This window comes from Sinocyclocheilus rhinocerous, unplaced genomic scaffold, assembly GCF_001515625.1.
Source record: "Sinocyclocheilus rhinocerous isolate Xijiao unplaced genomic scaffold, SAMN03320098_v1.1 scaffold1126, whole genome shotgun sequence".
Classification (NCBI taxonomy): Eukaryota; Metazoa; Chordata; class Actinopteri; order Cypriniformes; family Cyprinidae; genus Sinocyclocheilus; species Sinocyclocheilus rhinocerous.
Genome location: NW_015630071.1, coordinates 265,988 through 287,923, shown reverse-complemented (window position 1 = coordinate 287,923; position 21,936 = coordinate 265,988). Strand labels below are relative to the sequence as shown.

The window sequence follows — 21,936 nt, the reverse complement described above, 5'->3', positions numbered from 1 at the left end:
ATTTAGTACAGCTTAAGACTACTTTAAACTGTAGATACACATACACTGATCTAAATTTGTAGTTTTTCCCTCTCATTATATATTTTACATTCATGCACAGAACTGCTGTGCACCCTCGGATATCTGCTGATGTATTTCCATTGCAATGATTCCCTCTACTGGTGTGTAATTACACCTGCAACTCTACCATCAAAACATCATTTACAAAAACTCTAATCAATCCTACAATAATACTACTTTGCATTTTCATTCCTTTAATTGCACATACATAAAGTCCATTAACATTTTGAAATATATCATATCATTTAATAACTGGTTCTTTTTAAGTGCCATACAAACACAAAATGCCACTGGCATTATTTGGGGAGTCAGTGATTCTACATTCTTTTTAAGAAGAGGGCTGGTGCAGACTAGAATAAACCTACTTTCTCTTTCACTTCATTCATTCATCACTTGGAACAAGAAACAGCATTGGTCAGTCACATTCAAGACTCATATCATACACAGTGATTTTGGGAGTAGGTTTGTTTCACTTTGAAGTTTTTTTGGAGTTTTTCTGATGAACTATGCACATTGGATTTATACATTATTTTGTTTTTCTGTGTGCGTTTGTGTATGTGTTGTGATTTTAGAAGCTCACTATGTTTCTGAGTGGACTCCTGCTGCTCTTTCTGCTTCCTGATTGGACAGAAAGTGTTAATGATGACACTGTGGACGTCAGTACTCTAGCCCGTATTATTGATTTTTTTGAGCAAAAGTGAGTCTGTCTCTATTTTCTATAAAAAATAAACATCTCAAAGTTAATGTTTACATTAAAAGTTATAGACGCACACTGTCTGCCTCCAAAAAAGATCAAAGATGAATTGTAAGAATTCTATGAGTCTGTATTTAGACCTGCTATCTTTTGTTTTTAAATTCAATATGGATAGATGAACTACTAAAATGCATTTAAAAATTAATCATGATTCTTACTAGAACAAATAAAATACTTCCGCTTGGTAAACACTTGTTTTACATTTACAATTATTCGTTTAGCAGATGCTTTTATCCAAACTTACAAATGAGGATCTTTAAGAGTAGGCCATGGGCTGCAGTAATGCACATAAACACACCCACAGTTCTCAAAAAAAAACAAAAAAAAAATCAAAGAGGAGGATTTCGGAAAGCATGTGGTGTAACCTGAACATCATGCTACACTCTTACTAAATGACACCAGGTCTGCAGCCATCATGCATCAAATGCCTGAAAGACTGTTAAAACGAAGGCTTTTCTTAACTTAAGGGGATTGTTGCAACCAGGCCCTGGAAATACTGCTGATTATTAAGACTGGAAGACAGTTATTGTATTTCATAGACCATCACTATGCGATTTGAGAATAATTTGAGAATAATTTTTGGACAAATGCAAACACAAAAACCTTGAAGCAGGTAAATTCATTATGTGCTAACCTTATCAAGTCTATGTTTAGATCATTTTAAGCTTATTTGTCGTGTTGTGCACCTTTGAACACAGAATGACAACACAGCAAAACAAAAGCACTGCAAAGTCAAATGAAAATATGTTAAATGCAATAATTTGATATGGCTGTAAATGTAATTGTCTGTATTATTGTATAAAGGTATTTAGAGTTATATGAGAAATTAAAACCAGAACATTAATAATTTGATAGATATTCATTGCCCTTGGTATTAACAACCTGTTGAGCCAATAATTCAGTCAAGAGTGATCACACTAAATAAGTTAATGGTGTATCTAAACATTATTACAATATAATTCTTATTCCCAGTGATTAAAGATAAAAACGAAAAGTTTGAAAAATGATAGCACAACCACCAATTAGGTGGCTATATGCAAATGGTCATTGAACGAAAGAAGCAGTATGGCGCACTTTTTTCCATTTCCATATTGACTCGTCGATTCGTCACTCTGTTGAGAATGTGTTGTGTGTTAACCGTGAACATACTCCTGTTTTTGGAACCAGCATATCTCGGTAAGAAATGTTTGGGTTAATCAACCGAGAGTTCAGGGTGTATGTGACGGTAAGTTAACATTGCTTTCTGGAATACACCACAGCTTATATCAACCAAAGGTTAAAAAAACAGCTTCAGTGAAATGTGTGCTCTTCAATGAAACTGAAGGTAAATAAAGAGCTATAGGGAAACGTTAATCTTTGTGCTTATTCTCAAAGTCACAATCAGTGGCCGGTTACATAAACTGCTGCTAGTCTTACAAGTTAGTCTTTCAAGGCTGGTCATAATTTTTTTTAAGTCAGATTGGTCTTTTGAATCTGAAAAGTAAGACTGAACACTTGGTCAACAGCTAGTTGGTCAAAATAGTTGTTTAGACACAGTATTAACTTGGTGACTATGTTCATGCAACTGGCCCCACTGTGTCACGTTTAGGTTGTAGGAAGCACAGAAAGATGAAGATCAGGTTCAAAAATCCACATCCAAAAATGCAACAATCTAACAAGCAGGGAAGCAAACAACTTAACATTAACGAGACCAGACCACTGAAGAGTGCACAAGGAGGAACTTAAATACACAATGGTGATGAACTAAATGATGAGCAGCTGTGAAGACTGAGTTAGTGTCCATGGTAACAGATGAGTGGCGGAAAACTAAAACACAGGAAACATGTGACTGAAGATAAACAAACTAAAAGTCCATGAAAATGGGTCTAACAGAACATAACTGTGACACACTGGACTAGTGTGAAAATGTTCAGGAACTCACCTATGCATTCACTTAATGCCAGCTCAACAATTAATCAAAGTGTTTATAATGTTGATTGCATATAAACAATTGCTTTTATTTTGCCTGTTAATAAATCCAAAATTCCATGATGGTATGCATGATTAAATTAATTTACCCATTAAATGGTGCTCTCATGTTTTATGAATTTTCCAGTAGATTATATCCACCCAAAAAGGCCACTGTTTTATTTTATTTGTAATTTAGTCATTATTTATTTATTAATCAATACTATGATATTTTTGTATCGTACTTTTAGATGTTTTTTTTTTTTTTGAAAATTGTTTTGTGTCATAATTGTTTTACTGTCTTATTTTACAGAATTCTGCTGTATTTCCCGATATGGAAGATAAGAATGTTGACAGATTCTGGACCTGGTTATCAGTTATCTTAAACAAAAGTTAGAAGCACACACACAAACACACAAAAATCCCACCCACTCTAGTTAAACACTAAGTTTGTAAATGATAAACCAGTCAGGTCTTTATATATGCCTCATTTCCTCTCAACCATCAGCATATAAGAAGAGAAACAAAAGTACTTCAGCTCTGAAAATAAGCGTCTTCTTCCTCATAATTCAAGCAGTCGCAATGGTAAGTTTGAGTAAACTTTCTTTTCTGTTCTGTTTTTAAACTCTCTAGTCCATCATATTATATGCATAAATTTAATTCAAGTTTTGTGCTGAAATGAATGATGTTTTCACTTAAGGCTTCATTGAAGTGTCTCATCATCCTCTGCATGCTTCATCTGTGTGTTCGAAACATTCAGGGACAGGTGAACCCTGCTGCCCTTGCTAAAATGATCCGATATTTTAATGACAAGTAAGTTGGTTTGTACAGTTTTTAGACAAATTAATCAATAATTCAGCTTTAAATTAGTAAAATGCATTGTAAATTTACATGCAGCTGGAATGTAAAAATGCATAAGGAACAAGGTAAATACAATGTTTCTTGAGAATTGTTATAACCTTATACTATTTTATGTCTTCCAGTGTCCAGCCAAAGACCAAGATAGGAACTGATGCTCAGTATGCAATAGCAATCAGTGTCCCACAGGATCTGTGTACAAATGAACAATCTCATATTGAGAATGTGTTCAGCAGGGAAGAGGCACAATACGTAAAAGATTTGATCACTGAAGGAAGGACATGTGTACTCTGCTCAGCATCACAAAATGTCATTGCTACAAGGCCAAATGTAGTCACAGATGAACATTCTGAGCATATTCTGCTCTTTCCTCGAGGTAATTCTCCCTTGGACACACTTCTAAAAAATACAGATCAAAACAACTGTGTAGTTTTCTATTCTTACAACTCACCTTGTGTGAAAAAGTGCATTAAGAGTGCTGACAATATTTTTCCGGGCCTTGAAAACTGGGAAAATGTTCGAAAAGGGGGAATGAATGTTTTTGTCTTTGGAAAGCTCTGGAAGGATGCCAAGAAGGAAATTGCCAATGATTTCCTAATGATTAATAAGCTAGTGCCTCTTTATCGGTGTATGAGTACAAATGTAATGGAATGTCAGAATTGTGTGAACGGAAACACTGCGAATCCTTTCTGTCTGCCTGAAAACAAATCAATACTTTTGTATTTCCAAGAAATGCTTTTGTCAATGATCGAATTGTATCTTTCATAAACCTCTTTGAACACATTGGGCTATGAAATTTGAATTATATTAACCAAACACACACCTGTTTGAATTATTATTCTTGAACACCTGTTCTGTAAATAATATAAAAAAAAATATATAATTATACATGTGTCCTTTGTCGATTGCCATAATATGTATTACAAATTTGTGTGCAGACATATTCTGCTCATGGATATCTTAACTTTTTGTCTAGTGCTTCTAACTCTTAACAAAACAGTTTGTTCCTGATCATTTTAATGTGTTATTCCTTAAAAACAATCGTGTTAATCTCCAGCAAAGGTTGTTCGACCAAAGCCTATATTTTGCACAGTAGGCAAAATATAGACTAAATAAAGTGTCTAGCATTCATGTAATCATTACACAATTTTAGTATAAGACTCTTCAGACCAAACGATCAGTGTCTCTACATGTTTTTTAATCATAAAGATTCTTTATTGGCATTGATGGTTCTGTGTAGATCCATCTAATTTTTCTATTCCACAAAAGGGTCTTTCTAGCGAAAAAAAAAAAAAAGTTTCTTAAGGTTATTAAAATGTTCTTTACACTAAGAAAAAATTTGGTTCTTTTAAGAACTGTCAGTGTCACATTTTACATTTAGTTATTGAGTATGAGCACACATGGTTTATCTCTAGAAGTTTACAGTGAATAATGTCTTATATTTCAGTCTCATGACAGGTAACACAGCCAATCACTGCAGTCATTATGTAAGTTTATGTGGCTCTAGCGTGATTCCTTTCTGTGTCTTCTATAACAAAATCTAGCAGTCTGGTCAAAAAAATTAAGTCTCAGAGAAATTAAAGTCATGTTCTCACAATGATAAACTTGAAGTGAAATCTGTTGCATGTAGTTTTGTTGCTTGATGCACAAGTCTATGTTAATGGAGGATTATTTGTATTCTTTCCCAAACACTCGTTTCTAAAAGTCCTATTTCAGAAGAGACTACAAAGTGTGATGTAGAGAGCGCCAGTTGAAAGCCAGTCAGATTGTCATGCAAGAGAAGATATTCTTGTTATGATATTTTAGTTATACCACTATAGTTTATCATTGTAATTTGCAAACTATAACTGATATGAACTAAATTATATGCAAATGTCAAAGAGTTTATTGAACATTAATACAGCCTTCCTTGTTAAAGATTACAAGTAGTTTATTTGCATATGGCTGATCCCAGAATAAATATTCTCTCAGTCGGATCGAGTGAACCCAACATATCATCTCTGAGGAGCTCAGAAGTGTCTCCCTTCTCTAACATTCATCATGATAAGCATGGTCATCATGGTTTTTGTCATCTGTTCTTTTGTTAATCAAGTTTGTTGTCTTAATTTAGGTGTCTGTGGCACTGAGGCTGTTCATCTTCTGCCTGTTTCATCTGGATCCAAATGACCAGTTCTTCTAAAGTATATTCTGATCTATCCTAAAGATGCCGCAAATACATCTCCCTTGGACAACATTTTGAACAAATGATAATCAATGTGTGTTTTTAAAAAATATATACTTACAACTCACCTTGCATAACAAAATGCATTAATGATAAAGAGGTGACAGTATTACATATGGCCTTTCAAGCTGGTTAAACACAGGAAATTGGGATTAAAGCTTTTGTTTTCCAAGAGATCTGGCGTGATGACTCGACTGCTTCATCACAGAATCGGGAAAAGCAAATGGCAAAGATTAATAATCTAGTGTCTCTCTATCGATGTGTAAAGAATAATAATCAAATGCAACGTTATAAGTGCAGAAATGCTGGCAGTGAGAAGTTGCATCCAAACTGTGTTTGCTGAAAATGCATTTCATGTCAATAATCATACTGTTATATGGTACTGAATGATTTTCACATCACTGTATGTGTTGGACCTAAATAAAACTTGTTTTGTGAAGGACTATATACAGTATATTTACATATATGAAGGACTGTATATTTACATATAATATATTTGCAAATAATATTTTAAAATATGCACACATTAATTTATGCCCATTAGTGTATGTATAATTCTGATGTAACCTTGATGCTGCTAATATGAACCAAAGGTTAAAAAACAGCTTCAGTGAAATGTGTGCTCTTCAGTGTAACTGAAGGTAAATAAAGAGCTATAGGGAAATGTTAATCTTTGTGCTTATTCTCAAAGTCACATTCACTGGCCGGTTACATAAACTGCTGCTAGTCTATTTTTTTTTTCTTTAAGGCTGGTCATAACTTTTTAAAGTCTGATTTGGTCTATTTTGAATCTGAAAAGTAAGACTGATTAACACTTGGTTAACAGCTAGTTGGTCAAAATAGTTGTTTAGACACAGTCTTAACTTAGTGACTATATTTATGCAACTGGCCCCACTGGACTAGTGTGAAAATGTTCAGGAACTCACCTATGCATTCACTTAATATCCAGCTCAACAATGAATCAAAGTGTTTCTAATGTTAATTGCATATAAACAATTGTTTTTATTTTGCCTGTTAATAAATCCAAAATTCCATGATGGTATGCATGACTAAATTAATGAATTCACCCATTAAATGGTGAGTTTCTCTCATGTTTTATGAATTTTTCTGAAGATGATATCCATGCATAAAGGCCAATATTTTATTTGTAATTTAGTCATTATTTATTTATTAATCAATACTTTTTTTTTATCATACTTTTACATCTGTTTTTTCTTTCTTTTCTTTTTTTTTAATATATTGAGCAAAGAATGAAAAAGGACATAGCCGTGAGTATATAATTAGAGCACTGAATCATGTTCAGTTTCTTGCACAAATGCAAGTACCAGCAAATTGCTGGCTGCAGTTCAGAAAACTAAGCTTTATGCAGTAACATTCATTCCTTGCATATGTGATTATGATCTGTCCTTTTGTTTTGAAATTCAGTATGCTTAGATGAACTAGTAAAATGCATTTAAAAAATAATCTTGCTTCCTGCTTGAACAAATAAATATTTATGTCTGTTTAGCAAACTTTGTGTGTGTGAATTTCATTTCAAGATGAAAGCACAGTAATGCTCATAAACACGTACATAAGTGTCTCATAAGAGGTCAAAGGGGAGAAGACAGGAAGACCTCGCAGGTATAATTTAAAATGTGCAGATGTAAGGGTGTTTGTATTTACAGTGAAAAGAAAAATACTTAAAGAACAGCATTTCCAAAAATGCATGCACACACTATGGGGCATGTTAATATTTCTGGCGAGAAAGAAAACAAGCTTATGCAGCTGTTGTAGCATGAGAGAAGATGAACACAGTGGGTGTTTGGTGTTGTGCTTCACATCCTGTGAGGACACCAGTGTGAATGCACAAGCAACCATGGTAAGTAACATCATTAGGCAGTCTAGCTTGATTATTTATTTCTCACATTTTAATCAATTTTTGAACTTGCTTTGGATGTATTTCTTATTTAATTGTGTCTTCAATTCTATAAATCTAGATATCCATGGCTCCACTTAAAGGACTCCTCCTGCTTTTTCTTTTGACTCAAAGTGCAGAGCCACATACTGTGGACATTCATACCCTTGGTCGTATTGTAAGCTTCTTTGATCAGAAGTAAGTCTCCCTGATGTTACTGCAAAATATGTACGTTTATGCGTTTAGCGGATGCTTGTGTCCAAAGTGACTTACAAAAGAGGAACAAAAGCATAGCAAAATACGTCAAGGAGGCAACAATATTCGTATCATACAATGCTAGGTTGTTTGCTTGAGTTTAATGTTTTGCATGTTTTCCAGCTATCAGACTTTTAGTGTGAACAGGGATCCACAGCAATATGCCGTCGCCATCAATGTACTTAGGACTCAATGTGAAAAGGATTTCCTGCCTACACGCAACAACTTCCTGACTAAAGAGAGACCAAATGTGAAAATGATCCGTCCACTTTATGCAGGCGAAGAGCTCATTGTAGCAGGTGTTAAAAAGTCTGATGGATTCAGCATTCATGCTGAGCGTATTTTACTCACTTCTACCGAAAACCTTCCCATACCACCCATGAGGAACCTGTTGAATAAAGGAAAAGACAGCTGTACTATCTTCTACACGTACAAATCTCCCTGTGTTAAATCCTGCCTTAATGAGTCCAGCCCTTATAACATTCTGTCTGGTCTTGAGAACTGGCGACAGCACAGTTCAGTAAAAGCTTTTGTCTTTAAGGATATATTTTGGGCTGACAAAACAAAGGAAAATCTTCAAGAGAACTTCAAGAAGATTGTGGCTCATGTTCCTCTCTACCGCTGTGTGAGTGCGAATAAGTGTTATGCTTGTGAAGGTGAAGGAAACTCTCCCATAGACGGGCACTGTCTAACTCCAACTATCGCATGAATTAATATGAGTTACAATGAGTTCAAGCTTCAGGCCGTTTTGCTTTTTTACAGTATAACAGGATGCAAAAACAAAAAAAGAATGTTAAAGTAATATACTATGTTTAACCAGAGATTCCCAACAAAACAGAAATTCCAACTTAAAAACACTGGACCCGTCAATAGATTTTTTAATCATAATTAATTTCAAAATTTCTTTGTACTTAACACGTTAATGCATTCAGCTGCTTTTTAAATGTTTAAGTCAATGTGTGCGGTTAACACTCATAGCAAAATGTAGAAAAATGCATTTCGATGTCAATAAGTAACCTACTGCTGTCTGTTCTCAAATCTTGTGACAAATAAGCTTCATGTGTCTCATTAAAGACAGAAAAAAATACTGAGTGAGTCTGTTTTCCTTCACATCGTTAGCTGGCCATCTATTCAGGGTGTTCTGTGGCCCGTTGCAAGGGCTGTGCGAAGTGTGTGACTACAGGTGGCAAAACTTTACATCGCTGTAGTTTGATATACCTGTAGGCCTATACAAATCGATACTCACATACTACGGTATTTACCTTGTACACCAATGTATTTAAAAAAAAAAACATACTATGGTAATGCTGTGGTACTTTAGCCTACTGTTTTATAATCTTTTAATTGAAATCTGGTTTTGTCTGAATTGCAGCATCATTGACAGGTTCTACGTGCAGGTTCTACGTACAAAAAAAAAAGACCTTTAACATCTCTGACAAATGAATGGATTTTCAGGTTTGGATTCAGTTTACTGTAGGTTAAGGTTCAGGTTTGGTTTTAGTTATCTGTAGGTTAATATTCTCTTCATCCAGCACCCTTTTTGTTTTTTGTGTTCTAAATTTTCTCGAAGTGAGAAACTGCTCCAAACAATGCATTCCACAAGTGAATTATTCGAAAGAGACTGAATCACGAACCGATTCAAAGCATATGGCTATTTGACTGATTCTTGAAACTATTTCAAAGAGTGATTCATTCATGATACAGACATCGGGTCAACTTCAACTACAGTTATTGCAGAGTGCCATATTGATTTAAATTCCAAAGAAATGTGCAAAGATGTATTGAGAGACAAAAATGTATTTAAAAAAAATAGTCTCTACATCACAAGCATCTTCACTCTTGCCTCTGAAGAAGACCTGAACCTTCAGCATCAATGGTAAGTAATGTTCATATATGTTTTATACGCTGTTTTTCATTCAATTTGTTAGATATAGTAATTTACTCTTAATCATAAAGGCTCTTTATTGGCATTGATGGTTCCATGTAGATCTTTCTATTCCACAAAAGGCTCTTTACAGCAAAACAAAGGTTCTTTAGGTTATTAAAATGTTCTTTAAAATGTTCTTTTCTCTAAAGTGTGGAAGAACAGAAGATGAACCTTACAATTCTTGCCCGAATAATTGACTTCTTTGAGCAGAAGTGAGTATAGCGCATAAACTCAAGGTTTTATAAATAGCATTGAACTATATGATGTAGCACAAAGAGGAAGTAAAGAAATAAAATGTCATTAGTAAACTGTTTTAGTCTGCTGGTAATCACAAAACTCTTCTTATCTTGCTCTATTTGATGTTTTACAGCTATAAAGACACCAAAGAGGAGTCGTATGCTGTAGCCATCAATGTACCGAGGAATCAATGTCACGGCAACTTTGATCCTTTAAATGAGAACTTCCTCACTCAGGAAAATAACAAAAAATAAATTTTACAAGGGTGAAGACCTCATGGCAGCAGGACCTTGTCTTTGTGATTGTAAAAAATCAGAAAACTGCACAAGTCAGTCAGTGTCTGCACTGCACAAAAATGACTCATTCTCAACCTTTAAAAAATTCTTACAACGTAGAGAAAATGATAGCTGTGTTGTCATCTACACCGTCTACTCTCCCTGTCAAAAGATGTCAGGTGGATATGACATTATACCAATCCTTGAAAACTTGAAAAATCACACTGGAATTAAAGCCTTGGTTTTCAAGAAAGTTTACAAGGTTGATGAAAGTGGCCATGAATGCTCTGATCTTGCAAAAAGCTTTACAGAGATTGTGAGTCATGTTCCCTTCTATCGATTTGTGAATAAAACTGTCATGCATATAACAAAGCAATGTTAAAATGCACCAATGATGAACAACCTTGCCAGGCAGTGGCGGTGCATAGCTTCTATGGCACCCTGGGCGAACCACCCCTTCTGCCACCCCTAAATAGAATTAATTTAACATAAATTTAGCTTTTTTTATTTAAAAGTATATATTTAAATTATTACAAATGTGTATATAAAAATTTATATATTAAATAAATACAAATGTACTGCACAACTGTACAGTAAAAACATTAATAAAGTGAGTGATGTTACGTTTATTTAAAAAAATTACATTATATTACAAAATTACATTTTACTGTGTAGTTATGTAAGCTAGTTGGACAGAAAAAATTATGTTATTGCCCTATGTGTAATAACATAGCATAACATTAGTGATATTTTAGCCTATTTTAGCGTGACAGCTGCAAAGATACCATCTTTTGCACATTTCCCCTCTTCTTTTTTCCTAAATGGGCTACTGATGGCTTACCTCCCACTCTCCCTACTTAAGTCACCTTAGTGAAAGTGACTGAAGCGAAATAAAGTGAATAATGTGAAACTGTAATGAAAAGTGTCATTTATCGGCTCATGCTGCATCATTTTTTTTATTTTTTTGGTGAATATTTATTTATTTATCTATTTCAGCGGTGCGCATGATAAACAATCACACACGATTCCGTTGAGTTTATGAATGCAATGACCAATCAGAGGTGTTCAGATTAGTCACCGCTGAAACGCCGGAGATTTGTTCAGTGCCCGCGCTCGCTGACTGAATTCTGCACTCTCGCAAATTCTCTCATCATAAACAACAAAGTCCAGATATACACACAATGTAAGAGATTCATTTCAAAATGTAGGCAGCTTTTTTTGAGAGTTTTTAAAAGTCATAATGTTCTTTGATAATGTAAATGTTCTTTGTTTGGTTTCTCTATGTAATTTATTCACTGTGTGAATAAAAGTGGAAATTAAAGCGTAACTTACAATGTTTTATTCAATTGTGATCACGTTAAATACAAATTCAGTATTATTAAAAATATTTTATGACATGACACCCATATCTGGTACTTGCCTAAAAAGACAGGTTTGTGATGTGCGTAGTTAGTCTACTCTAAACTTTTAGATAATTTTAAGCTTATTTAATTTTCTGTTCATTGTGGATTGCTAACTTTTTCACATATCAATTGTGTTGAAACCTTTGAACACAGAATGACAACAGAGCAACAAAACAAATGCATTTAAGATGCATTTTCTGTGCTGCAAAGTCAAATTTATGTATGTTAAATGCAATTAATGCAAAATAGGACAAATTCATATCAGGTGGTTCAATGCAAAATGACCTTTACATACACCTGAACTAACACATATTCTTTCAAGTTACAAAAAAACATTTGCACAGAAATCAAAGTAGATTCAGTTGATTCAATTTCGAATGAGCTGAAAAAAGCATTTATCTTTCTGTATGAAGTCTTGGAGCAATCAAGAAGTATTGCTAGTACAGTATATTTACTAGTCCAATATTTACAAAGTCCTTTGGTTTGATCAGTTGGGGCTTGAAATGGGGCTTAAAAAATTAACCTTTGACTGTACTGACACTAGATGAGACCAAAGATGACACTACTGGATGAGAACTGAACTGAACTGGATAATGACACTATCTTCGGAATGCTGTTTTACAGCAGAAAGTAAAGTCATTTTATAATTGTTAAAATTTTTCAACACTGTTTATTTTACTGTTTATTTCTTTGTAACAGAAAGCGCTATAGAAATGAATGAGACTTGACTCATTAGTGATGGACGAGTCTATTGCAGGAATCCAGTAGAGAGGACATTCATTGTTATGATGTTTGAGTTCTTATACTACTAGTTTGTACTACTAAGTTTATCACTGTAATTTGCAATATGATATGATATGAACTGAATTGCATGCAAATGTCAAACAGTTTAACGAACATTTATACAACCTCCCCTTTTAAAAATTAAAAGTTGTTAATTTGCATATGGCTGATCCCAGAATAAATATTCTCTCAGTGGGACGGGACCCGACACATCATCTCTGAAGTGCTCAGAAGTGTCTCCCTTCTCTAACATTCATCATGGTAAGCATGGCCATCATGTTTTTTTAGTTTTGTTGCTTGTGTTATTTTGTTTATCAGGTTTGTCGTTTTAATTTAGGCCATCTGTGCCACTGAGGCTGTTCTTCTTCTGCCTGTTTCATCTGTGTATTCAAGGCGATCAGGTGCCAGTGAACACTGAGGTTCTTGCTAAAATGATCTGGTATTTTGATGACAAGTAAGTCAATATTTGCAGTGAGTTAAAAATAAATACAATCCTGAAATGTTTTAATGCTGAATGTACAAAAGCAGCAAAACAATTAAATTGCTTCTCTCTCAAAAACAAGTTTGAGTTTTTAAAAACTGTAATAACGTTGTGATTTGTCTTCTAGGTTACAGCCAACCTTGCATGACACTCCTAATCAGTATTCTGTAGTCATCAGGGTCCCGTATCAACAGTGCACAGACAAGTTTAGTCTTGATTCGGTCTTCAGCACGAATGAAGTGAAAAAAGCCTTCAAGGATTTCAAGACCAATAGTCAACAAAGGATATATGAAGTCACCAAAGACTCAGTCAGTCTAACTGCTACAAAGCCGAGTAGGATCCAAATTAGTTCTTCTAAAGAAACACTGCATTCTGAGTATATTCGTATCAATCCTAAATATGCTGGAAATACATCTCCCCTGGACAAAATTTTGAACATGATAAATGATGATCAGTGTGTTGTTTTGTATACTTACAACTCACCTTGCATAACAAAATGCATTAACGATAAAGATGACAGTATTACATATGGCCTTTCAAACTGGCTAAACACACAGACAACTGGGATTAAAGCTTTCATTTTCCAAGAGATCTGGCATGGTGACTCGACTGCTTCGTCAGAGAATCTGGAAAAGCAGTTTGCAAAGATTAATAATCTAGTGCCTCTCTATCGATGTGTAAAGAATAATAATCAAATGCAATGTTATAAGTGTGGAGATGCTGGCAGTGAGAAGTTACATCAAAATTGTGTGTCTTAAAAAACCATTTAATGTCAATAATCATACTGTTTTTGTATATTAATGAATGATTTTCACATCACTGTATGTATTGGACCTAAATAAAACTTGTTTTGTCCATGCAGTGGCTCCACAACACTGTTCATTAACGATTCATCCCTGTGCATATAAGTAATAGTGTGTGTGTGTGTGTGTGTTCTAGTATATGGTTTATGAGGACACAAATGTGTATAATTACATGGGTACTACAACGTAAACATGGTTTATAAGGACACTTCCGGTGTCCCCGTAAAAAGGCACCTTAAATTGTAATGTTTGTCTTTTATAAAATATGTGACAACATGTCCAAACCAGATTCAATGTCATATACTTCCAGTAACAAGAAAATTGTCTGTCCACACACTGAAATCGGTCTTTTGACACTGAAAGTAAGTAAAAAAAAGAGCTATAGGCAAATGTTAATCTAAATATCACAGTCTGGTATACATTAATAACATAAATCCAAAATTCCAGTGATGGTATGACAAAAACAATGAGCTTTGCCATTAAATGACAAGTCTGACAAGTCAATGCAGAAGATATGAACTAGTTCACAGTTTTGGGCCTGTTATCAGTTATCTCAAACAAAAGTGAGAAGCACAAAATCTCAACCACTCTAGTTAAACAACTAAGCAGATTTGTAAATTATTAACCAGTGAGGTCTTTATATATTCCGCAATTCCTCCTGACCATCAGCATATCAGAAGAGAAACAACAGCGCTTCAGATCTGAAAATATAAGCATCTTCCTCCTCATAATTCAAGCAGTCACAATGGTAAGTTTCAATTCAGTGAGTGTACTCTCTTTTCTATTGTTAAACACTCTTGTCCTTCATATCACCCCTGCAAGAATTTAACACAGGTTTTGTGCTGAAATAAGAGATGTTTTCACTTTAGGCATTGTTGAGGGGTCTCCTCGTCCTCTGCCTGCTTCATCTGTGTGTTCAAAGCATTCAGGGCGATGTGAGCCCTGCTGCCCTGGCTAATATGATCCAGTATTTTGATGTCAAGTAAGTCAGTTTTTCGTATCGATAGTTCAGTTTTAAATGAGTAAATATACATTTACATGCAGTCTGAATGTAAAAAATGCACGAGGAACAAGGTAAATACAGTGCTTCATGAGAATTGTGATATTGTGTTGTCTTACAGTGTCCAGCCAAAGGCTGATGCTCAGTATGCAATAGCGATCTCTGTCCCACAGGATCAGTGTACGAAAGAAGGAGCTGTAATCGAGACTGTGTTCAGCAAGGAGAATGCAAAATATGTAAAAGATGTTATCACTAAAGGAGAGAAATGTGTCCTCTGCACAACGTCAAGCAATGTCATAGCTACGAGGCCAAATGGAACGACAAAGGAACATTCTGAGCATATTCTGCTCTATCCACTCGGTAATTCTCCCATGGACAAACTTCTAAAAAAGACAGATCAGAATAGCTGTGTAGTTTTCTATTCGTACAACTCACCTTGTGTGACAAAGTGCATACAGAGCACAGACAATATTTTGGATGGCCTTTCGAACTGGAAAAATATGCGAAAAGAAGGAATGAATGTTTTTGTCTTTGAAAAGATTTGGCAGAAGGACGCCTGGAGGAAGGATATGGATAAAGATCTCCTACAGATTAATGCAGAAGTCCCTCTTTATCGGTGTAATAGAAAAAATGTGATGGAATGTCAGAAATGTGTGGAAAAAAACACTGGGAAGGTAATTCCTTTCTGTCTGCCTGAAAAGAAATCAATATTTTTGTATTTCCAGAAAATGCTTTTGTCAATGATCAAAAGCTGGCATGTTAATGAATGATTTCCGCCTTGTATTTTTCATAAAACTTCTTTGCCCAGCATACATTGGGCTATTAAATAAAAATTATTGCTCACCGTAAACACACATCTTTGAATTATTATTCTTGAACACCTGTTCAGTGCCTAATAAAAAATAATCATGGTGCCTACATGTGTCTTTTGTCGACTGCCAAAATATTTATTAAAATTTGTGTAACTTTGCAAACATATTAAGTTCTACTCATGCTTATCTAGTTTATTTGCTGTTGAAAGCTTCTTTCAAAGATTTAATGTTATTTATTTAGCGTGCAAGACGCAATAAAATTGCCTATTTATTAAGTCTGTTGTGTAGAGAAATGGTCACTAGATGGCGATTTAAGATCAGTGCATAATTCATGGGGCCAGAAACACATTGTAAAAAGTGGTAACCTGCAAGTGTTACCTTAAAGTGCTATTTGTACCTGATTTAACATTTACATTTTGTTTTGTTGGAATAAATTAATGTACATATTGGTGCAGTGATGTTAAATAATACTTTTGACTTGAATAAAACCAGTTAATTTAGAATCAGAAAGAGCTTTACTTTGTTTACACATACAAGGAATTTGTTTTGGTGACAGAAGCTTCCACAGCACAAACAGAAGACAGTGACAAGACAAGACACCGATAATAAAATGAATAAATATAGGATAAACAAATAGGAAATAACAACAACAGACAGGAAGAACTAACAAAAACATTAAAACAACGCTCCGTTTACTAATGTAACCTCGGTTCCCTGAGATAAGGGAACGAGCATTGCGTCGCTGACACTATGGGGAAACTCCTGTTTACTCTGTTACTGAAGCCTGGTTTGTTCATGTTTGTGTAGCAGAACAAACCAATGGCACTCTAGCCTGCCAGAAGGGGAGGAGCCGACCGCTATATAAGTTGGCTCAGAGCGCCATTTCATCAGAATCTTTCGACTGAAGCGACAGTCATCGATTCTCGTGCAGCCTTATAGCACAGCAACTGTAAAATTGGCACGGCAACTGAGCGTTCCCTATCGAACGGTCTCTCCCGTTGCATTGCTGACACTATAGGGAATGCATCCAACAACGCATGCTATAAGCAGGTGCAGAACGAAGCTGGTCTGTGAGCCCAGCCCTGGAGCGCTCGTACTGAGGACTCCTGTAAGCATGAGCACATAAAGAGACCCGAGCCTTTAGGCTGAGGACTACATAACCTTCTCCACTTGCAAGGGGATTAGGTAGAATTTAAGCAGACAAAATCCATGCCAGCAGGGCAGGGATGTCCAAGTTATAGAATCTGTCAAAGGTAGACGGCGACGACCAACCGGCGGCCGCACAAATCTCACCAAAAGAAATCCCGCTGGACCAAGCCCATGAGGAGGCCATTCCTCTGGTGGAGTGGGTCCTCACACCTATAGGGCACTGCAAGCCTGCTGAGGTGTAAGCCAAGGCTATAGCATCCACTATCCAGGGTGATAAGTCTCTGCTTCGTGACCGGCAGCCCTTTAGAGCGGCCTCCGAAGCATACAAAGAGCTGCTCTGAGTGTCTGAACAGATCAGAGGGCTCAACATACACTCTAAGGGATAGAACTGGGCAGAGTGGATTGGGACCCTGCTCACCGTCTGCAATGGGGAATGCTAGAAGGGTGATAACTTGAGCTCTGAACGGAGTAGAGAGCACTTTTGACACATAGCCGTGTCTCGGTTTGAGGTCGACTCTACAGTCGTTAGGCCCAAACTCAAGACAGGAAGCACTGACTGACAGTACTTGCAAGTCACCCACTTGCTTGACCGCGGATCAAAGAGAGGGCCCCATAGGGCCATGAGGACTATAGACAAGTCCCAAGTAGGCACAGTATGAGGGAGAGGTGGATTTAATCTCATAGTTCCCCTCAGAAACTTAACGACTAGGTCGTTTCTGCCAACTGACTGGACAGCCACGAGAGAATGATTCGCCGCGATGGCTGCCACATAGACTTTGAGTGTGGAAGGGGTGCACCCCTTATCCAACAGCTCTTGTAAGAAGGTTACCACGTGGGACACGCCACAAGAGGATGGGTCCAGGCTCCATGCTGTACACCAGTCAATGAAGACTGACCATTTAAGGGTGTAAAGGCGTCTTGTAGATGGTGATCTAGCCTCTAAAATGGTGTTCATCACACTCGTGGGGAGCTGCAAAGTCTACCGTCGAGGGGCCAACATGAAGGCTCCACATCTCTGGCCGGGGACGCCTAATCATGCCCTTTGCTTGCGAGAGAAGGTCCTTCCTCAGTGGTATTGGCCAAGGAGCTGCCGGTAGCAGCAGGATCAACTCTACATCTCATCAAGGGAACTACATCTGATTCCTCTAGAGTGGGGCCACCAGGAGAACTGAGCATCCGACTTCCCTGACCCGTCTGATGACCTAAGGAAGCAGGGCAATCAGAGGGAAGGCGTACAGGCGAGCGCTGGGCCAATCATGGACCAGGGCATCTCGCTGTCTCGAGAAATAAATTGGGCAGTGAAAGTTGTTTTCTGAGGCGAAGATGTCCACCTCTACTCTCCCGAAGACAGACCAAATCATTTGAACCATATGAGGATGTAGACTCCATTCTCCTGGAGATACGTTGTCTCTAGACAGCATGTCTGCCCCTTGGTTCAGTCTGCCCGGCACATGAGCTGTTCTGAGTGAGAGGAGTTTGCTCTGTGCCCATAACATTAGGCTCCGAGCCAACCTGTGAAGGGAGCATGACCTGAGACCGCCTTGGTGATTGATATAGGCTACCACTGTCGTGTTGTCTGAGCGGAACAGGACGTGGTGCCCCCTTAAGGCCGGCAGGAAAGTTTTTAGGGCCAGAAAAAACTGCCATCTTCTTGAGGCAGTTGATGTGTAAGCGCTACTCCAGGTTTGACCAGAATCTGAACGCCAGCCTGCCCTCGTACAGAGCTCCCCAACCCAAGTTGGAGGCATCTGTCGTGACTACCTTCCATCTGGAGGTCAGTCCCAACGGGACGGCTGGTTGAAACTAGTGTTAATTTTGTCAGCTATTTTTAATTTAGTCTTAGTCTTAGGCTTGTGTGAAATGTAACTTTTAGTTTTTATCATATTTAGTCAACTTGTCCTGTTTTAGTTTTAGTCAAGTTTTAGTCGACTAAATGTCTGAGCATTTTAGTCTAGTTTTAGTCAGTGGAAACTTACACGTTTTCGTCATATTTTTTAGTGACGAAATATTTTTTAGTCATATTTTTTAATGATGAAAACGTACACATTTTCGTCACTAAAACAAATTCCTCGTATGTGTAAACATACCTGGCAATAAAGCTCATTCTGATTCTGATTCTGATATTTTCGTCTTACTTTATAAATGAAGTAAGAATGATAAACATTATTATTTTGCTCAATTTAATTGCAATGATTGATGTTATTTGGGTAAATTTTATTTTACATTTCATCGGAAGTTTCTCTTTCACCAATAAGCACAATTTAATAGAATATTGACTCATATGCATGGTTTATTTTAATTCATCTAGTGTACAGATTTATAACAGGATATCGATTAGAGGCTAAATCAGGGGTGGGCAAACTTGGTCCTTCCAGGCCACTTTCCTTCAGAGTTTAGCTTCAACCCTAATCAAACACACCTGAACCAGCTAATCATTGTCTTCAAGACTACTAGAAGGCTGCAGGCAGGTGAGTTTTATCAGGGTTGGATCAAATCTCTGCAGGAAAGTGGCCTGGAAGGGCCAAGTTTGCCCATCACTGGGCTAAATAAACACCAAAGACTTTAGACATACACTCGCCCTGTCTACATAATGAAAACTGGTGTAACAAAATCCTACTCTCAAATATTATAACAGAGAAATTCATAATAGTAATTCCAATAATTCCAAATAGCATTACTGTTTCTCTTTTAAAACAATGGCAAAAAATACTTATGCCGCACAGAGGTTGCATAAGTAACGTTACAATCAGCAAACCACAATCGCAAACATTACAGTCGAGATCCATGACAACACAGACTGGCTAAATGACACTTTAATTTAAGCAGAATACCTTAAATGGAGATCGCTGAACTCCAGCGATCATGGCGCCTCTGCAGAGAGAGCATGTGTGAATGGTTGCCAGATTGCATAAAGCAAAAAGCTGAGCAGAGTACGTATCCATTTAATAACAGAAAAGCTCTGATTGAGGGATTTGAGCTGTTGATATCTGGCAACCGCAAACATGAACGCTCACATAATAGAGTCTTTTACAGCAGTCTGAAATGTTTTGGCTCCACTTAAAAAAAAAATTAAAGGTTTTGGTAAAGTTTTCATTCTTTTAACTACATTTTAGTTTCCTCTTTTTTTGTCAACACTATTGCATGTTGATATAGTCTCAGTTATCGTTTAATGACCGTTATCGTTATCCGTTATCGTCTCGTCATCATCTCGTTTTAGTCAGGGGAAAAAACTTCGTTGACAAACATTTTTTTGTACCAATACAGGAATCACAGAGGAAGCGGCTGACATGAGGTGGAGTATTCTCTGGAAAGCCATGAGAAGTCTGAATGACACCATTAGCCGCTGAATTATCAGGGAGTGTTCCGGCGTAATCCATGCCCGCATCTGGGCAGAATCAATAACTGTCCCCAGAAAGATTACTCACTGGAAATATAATTTTACCCCAAGTTGCTCCAGGTGGCTAAGCAGTAGCGACCAGTGAGCGATGAGTTCCTGTCCCGATCTGTCTAAGACCAGCCAATCGTTTAGGTAATTCATAATGTGGATTCCCACATTGTCTCATAGGGGAAGGAGCCACGTCTGTACACTTCATAAAGTGCTTAGGTTTCTTGGAGCGAGGAAGTAGCGTCTGTAAAAGCCTGACTCGCTATTTGCTAGAGGAACCGTTTCCATGGTTTCTTTTGCAAACAGAGTTTACACTTCAGACCGGAGAACATAAGTATTCTTGTCCTTTACCGAAGTTTGAATAATGCCTCTGAAGCGAGGTGGCCTGTGAGCGAACTGGAGCGAGTAGCCTCATTCCACAGGGCTGGAGCGCTTAGGCAGGAAGTGGCGCATGACCTGCGATGGCTTCTGAGCTGCAATGAAGCGCTCTCACATCTGCCAGGCAGATGGCAGGTAGAGGTGTGCAGCGACCGCCTCATCTCGAGGGGGGGCTTGCCACACCTTCTTACTTCAGCACCATCAACAGAGGTGAGCGCGGCAGAATTATAAATGTGGACACGTGCCAAGTAGGAGCATGCCACACCTTGGTGAGTTCATCGTAAACCTCTGGGAAAAAAACGGTATCGGTCTCTAGTGGGAGATTTGTTGACGACAGCCCAGCGGGCATTATTCGTCTAAACGGCAATGGGCAGGCTCTTCCAGAGCCGACCAAGCTAAGCCGAGATTCTCCACAGCCTGGTGAGAATGCAAATCAGTTCGCTCTCCACCGGCCCATAATAACCCATTGTTTTGCTGTTATCAAGCCTCTCATTAAAAAAACACAACTTGATGCTAGAGAATTAGTTAATTACAGACCAATCTCAAATCTCCCTTTTCTGTCAAAAATACTAGAGAAGGCAGTATCCTCTCAGCTATGTTCCTTCTTAGAGAGAAATGGTTTCTGTGAGGATTTTCAGTCAGGATTTAGACCGTATCATAGTACTGAGACTGCTCTCATCAGAGTTACAAATGACCTGCTCTTATCATCCTATCGTGGTTGTATTTCTTTATTAGTGCTACTGGATCTTAGCACTGCGTTTGACACTATCGACCACAACATTCTTTTGAGTAGACTACAAAATTATGTTGGCATTAGTGGAATTGCATTGTCATGGTTCAAATCCTACTTATCTGATCATCATCAATTCGTAGCAGTGAATGATGAGGTATCATATCAATCACAAGTGCAGTATGGAGTACCACAAGGCTCAGTACTAGAACTGTTGCTTTTCAAGCTTTACATGTTACCCTTGGGAGATATCATCAAGAAACCTGGTGTTAGTTTTCACATGCTGATGACACTCAGCTCTTCGTCATCAGTTAGGAACCTAGGTGTGCTATTTGATAGCAACCTTTGCTTTGAAAACCATGTTTCTAGCATTTGTAAAACTGCATTTTTCATCTAAATTATGACCTATGCTCTCAATGTCAAATGAAAAAACGTTAATTCATGCGTTCATGACCTCAAGGTTAGATTATTGTAATGCTTTATTGGGTGGTTGATCTGCACGCTTAATAAACAAACTCTAGCTGGTCCAAAATGCAGCAGCTAGAGTTCCGGAAGTACGACCATATTAGCCCGGTTCTGTCAAC

At 37.2% G+C, this 21,936-nt stretch overlaps 1 protein-coding gene across 1 annotated transcript; it reads left to right on the top strand.

The window, feature by feature from the left end:
• Positions 1-3,285: 3,285 nt before the first annotated feature.
• On the top strand, positions 3,286-4,395 carry LOC107739931 (uncharacterized). The gene is made up of 3 exons (XM_016552181.1): positions 3,286-3,346; positions 3,462-3,574; positions 3,745-4,395. The coding sequence occupies exons 1-3, from the start codon at positions 3,344-3,346 to the stop codon at positions 4,385-4,387; spliced, it is 759 nt and encodes a 252-aa protein (XP_016407667.1). The 5' UTR covers positions 3,286-3,343; the 3' UTR covers positions 4,388-4,395.
• Positions 4,396-21,936: the final 17,541 nt, after the last annotated feature.

Excerpts from the sequence above, each read along its gene's own strand:
- LOC107739931 (XM_016552181.1), top strand. Across the intron at positions 3,575-3,744 it reads ATCCGATATTTTAATGACAA|TGTCCAGCCAAAGACCAAGA; the intron begins GTAAGTTGGTTT and ends TATGTCTTCCAG.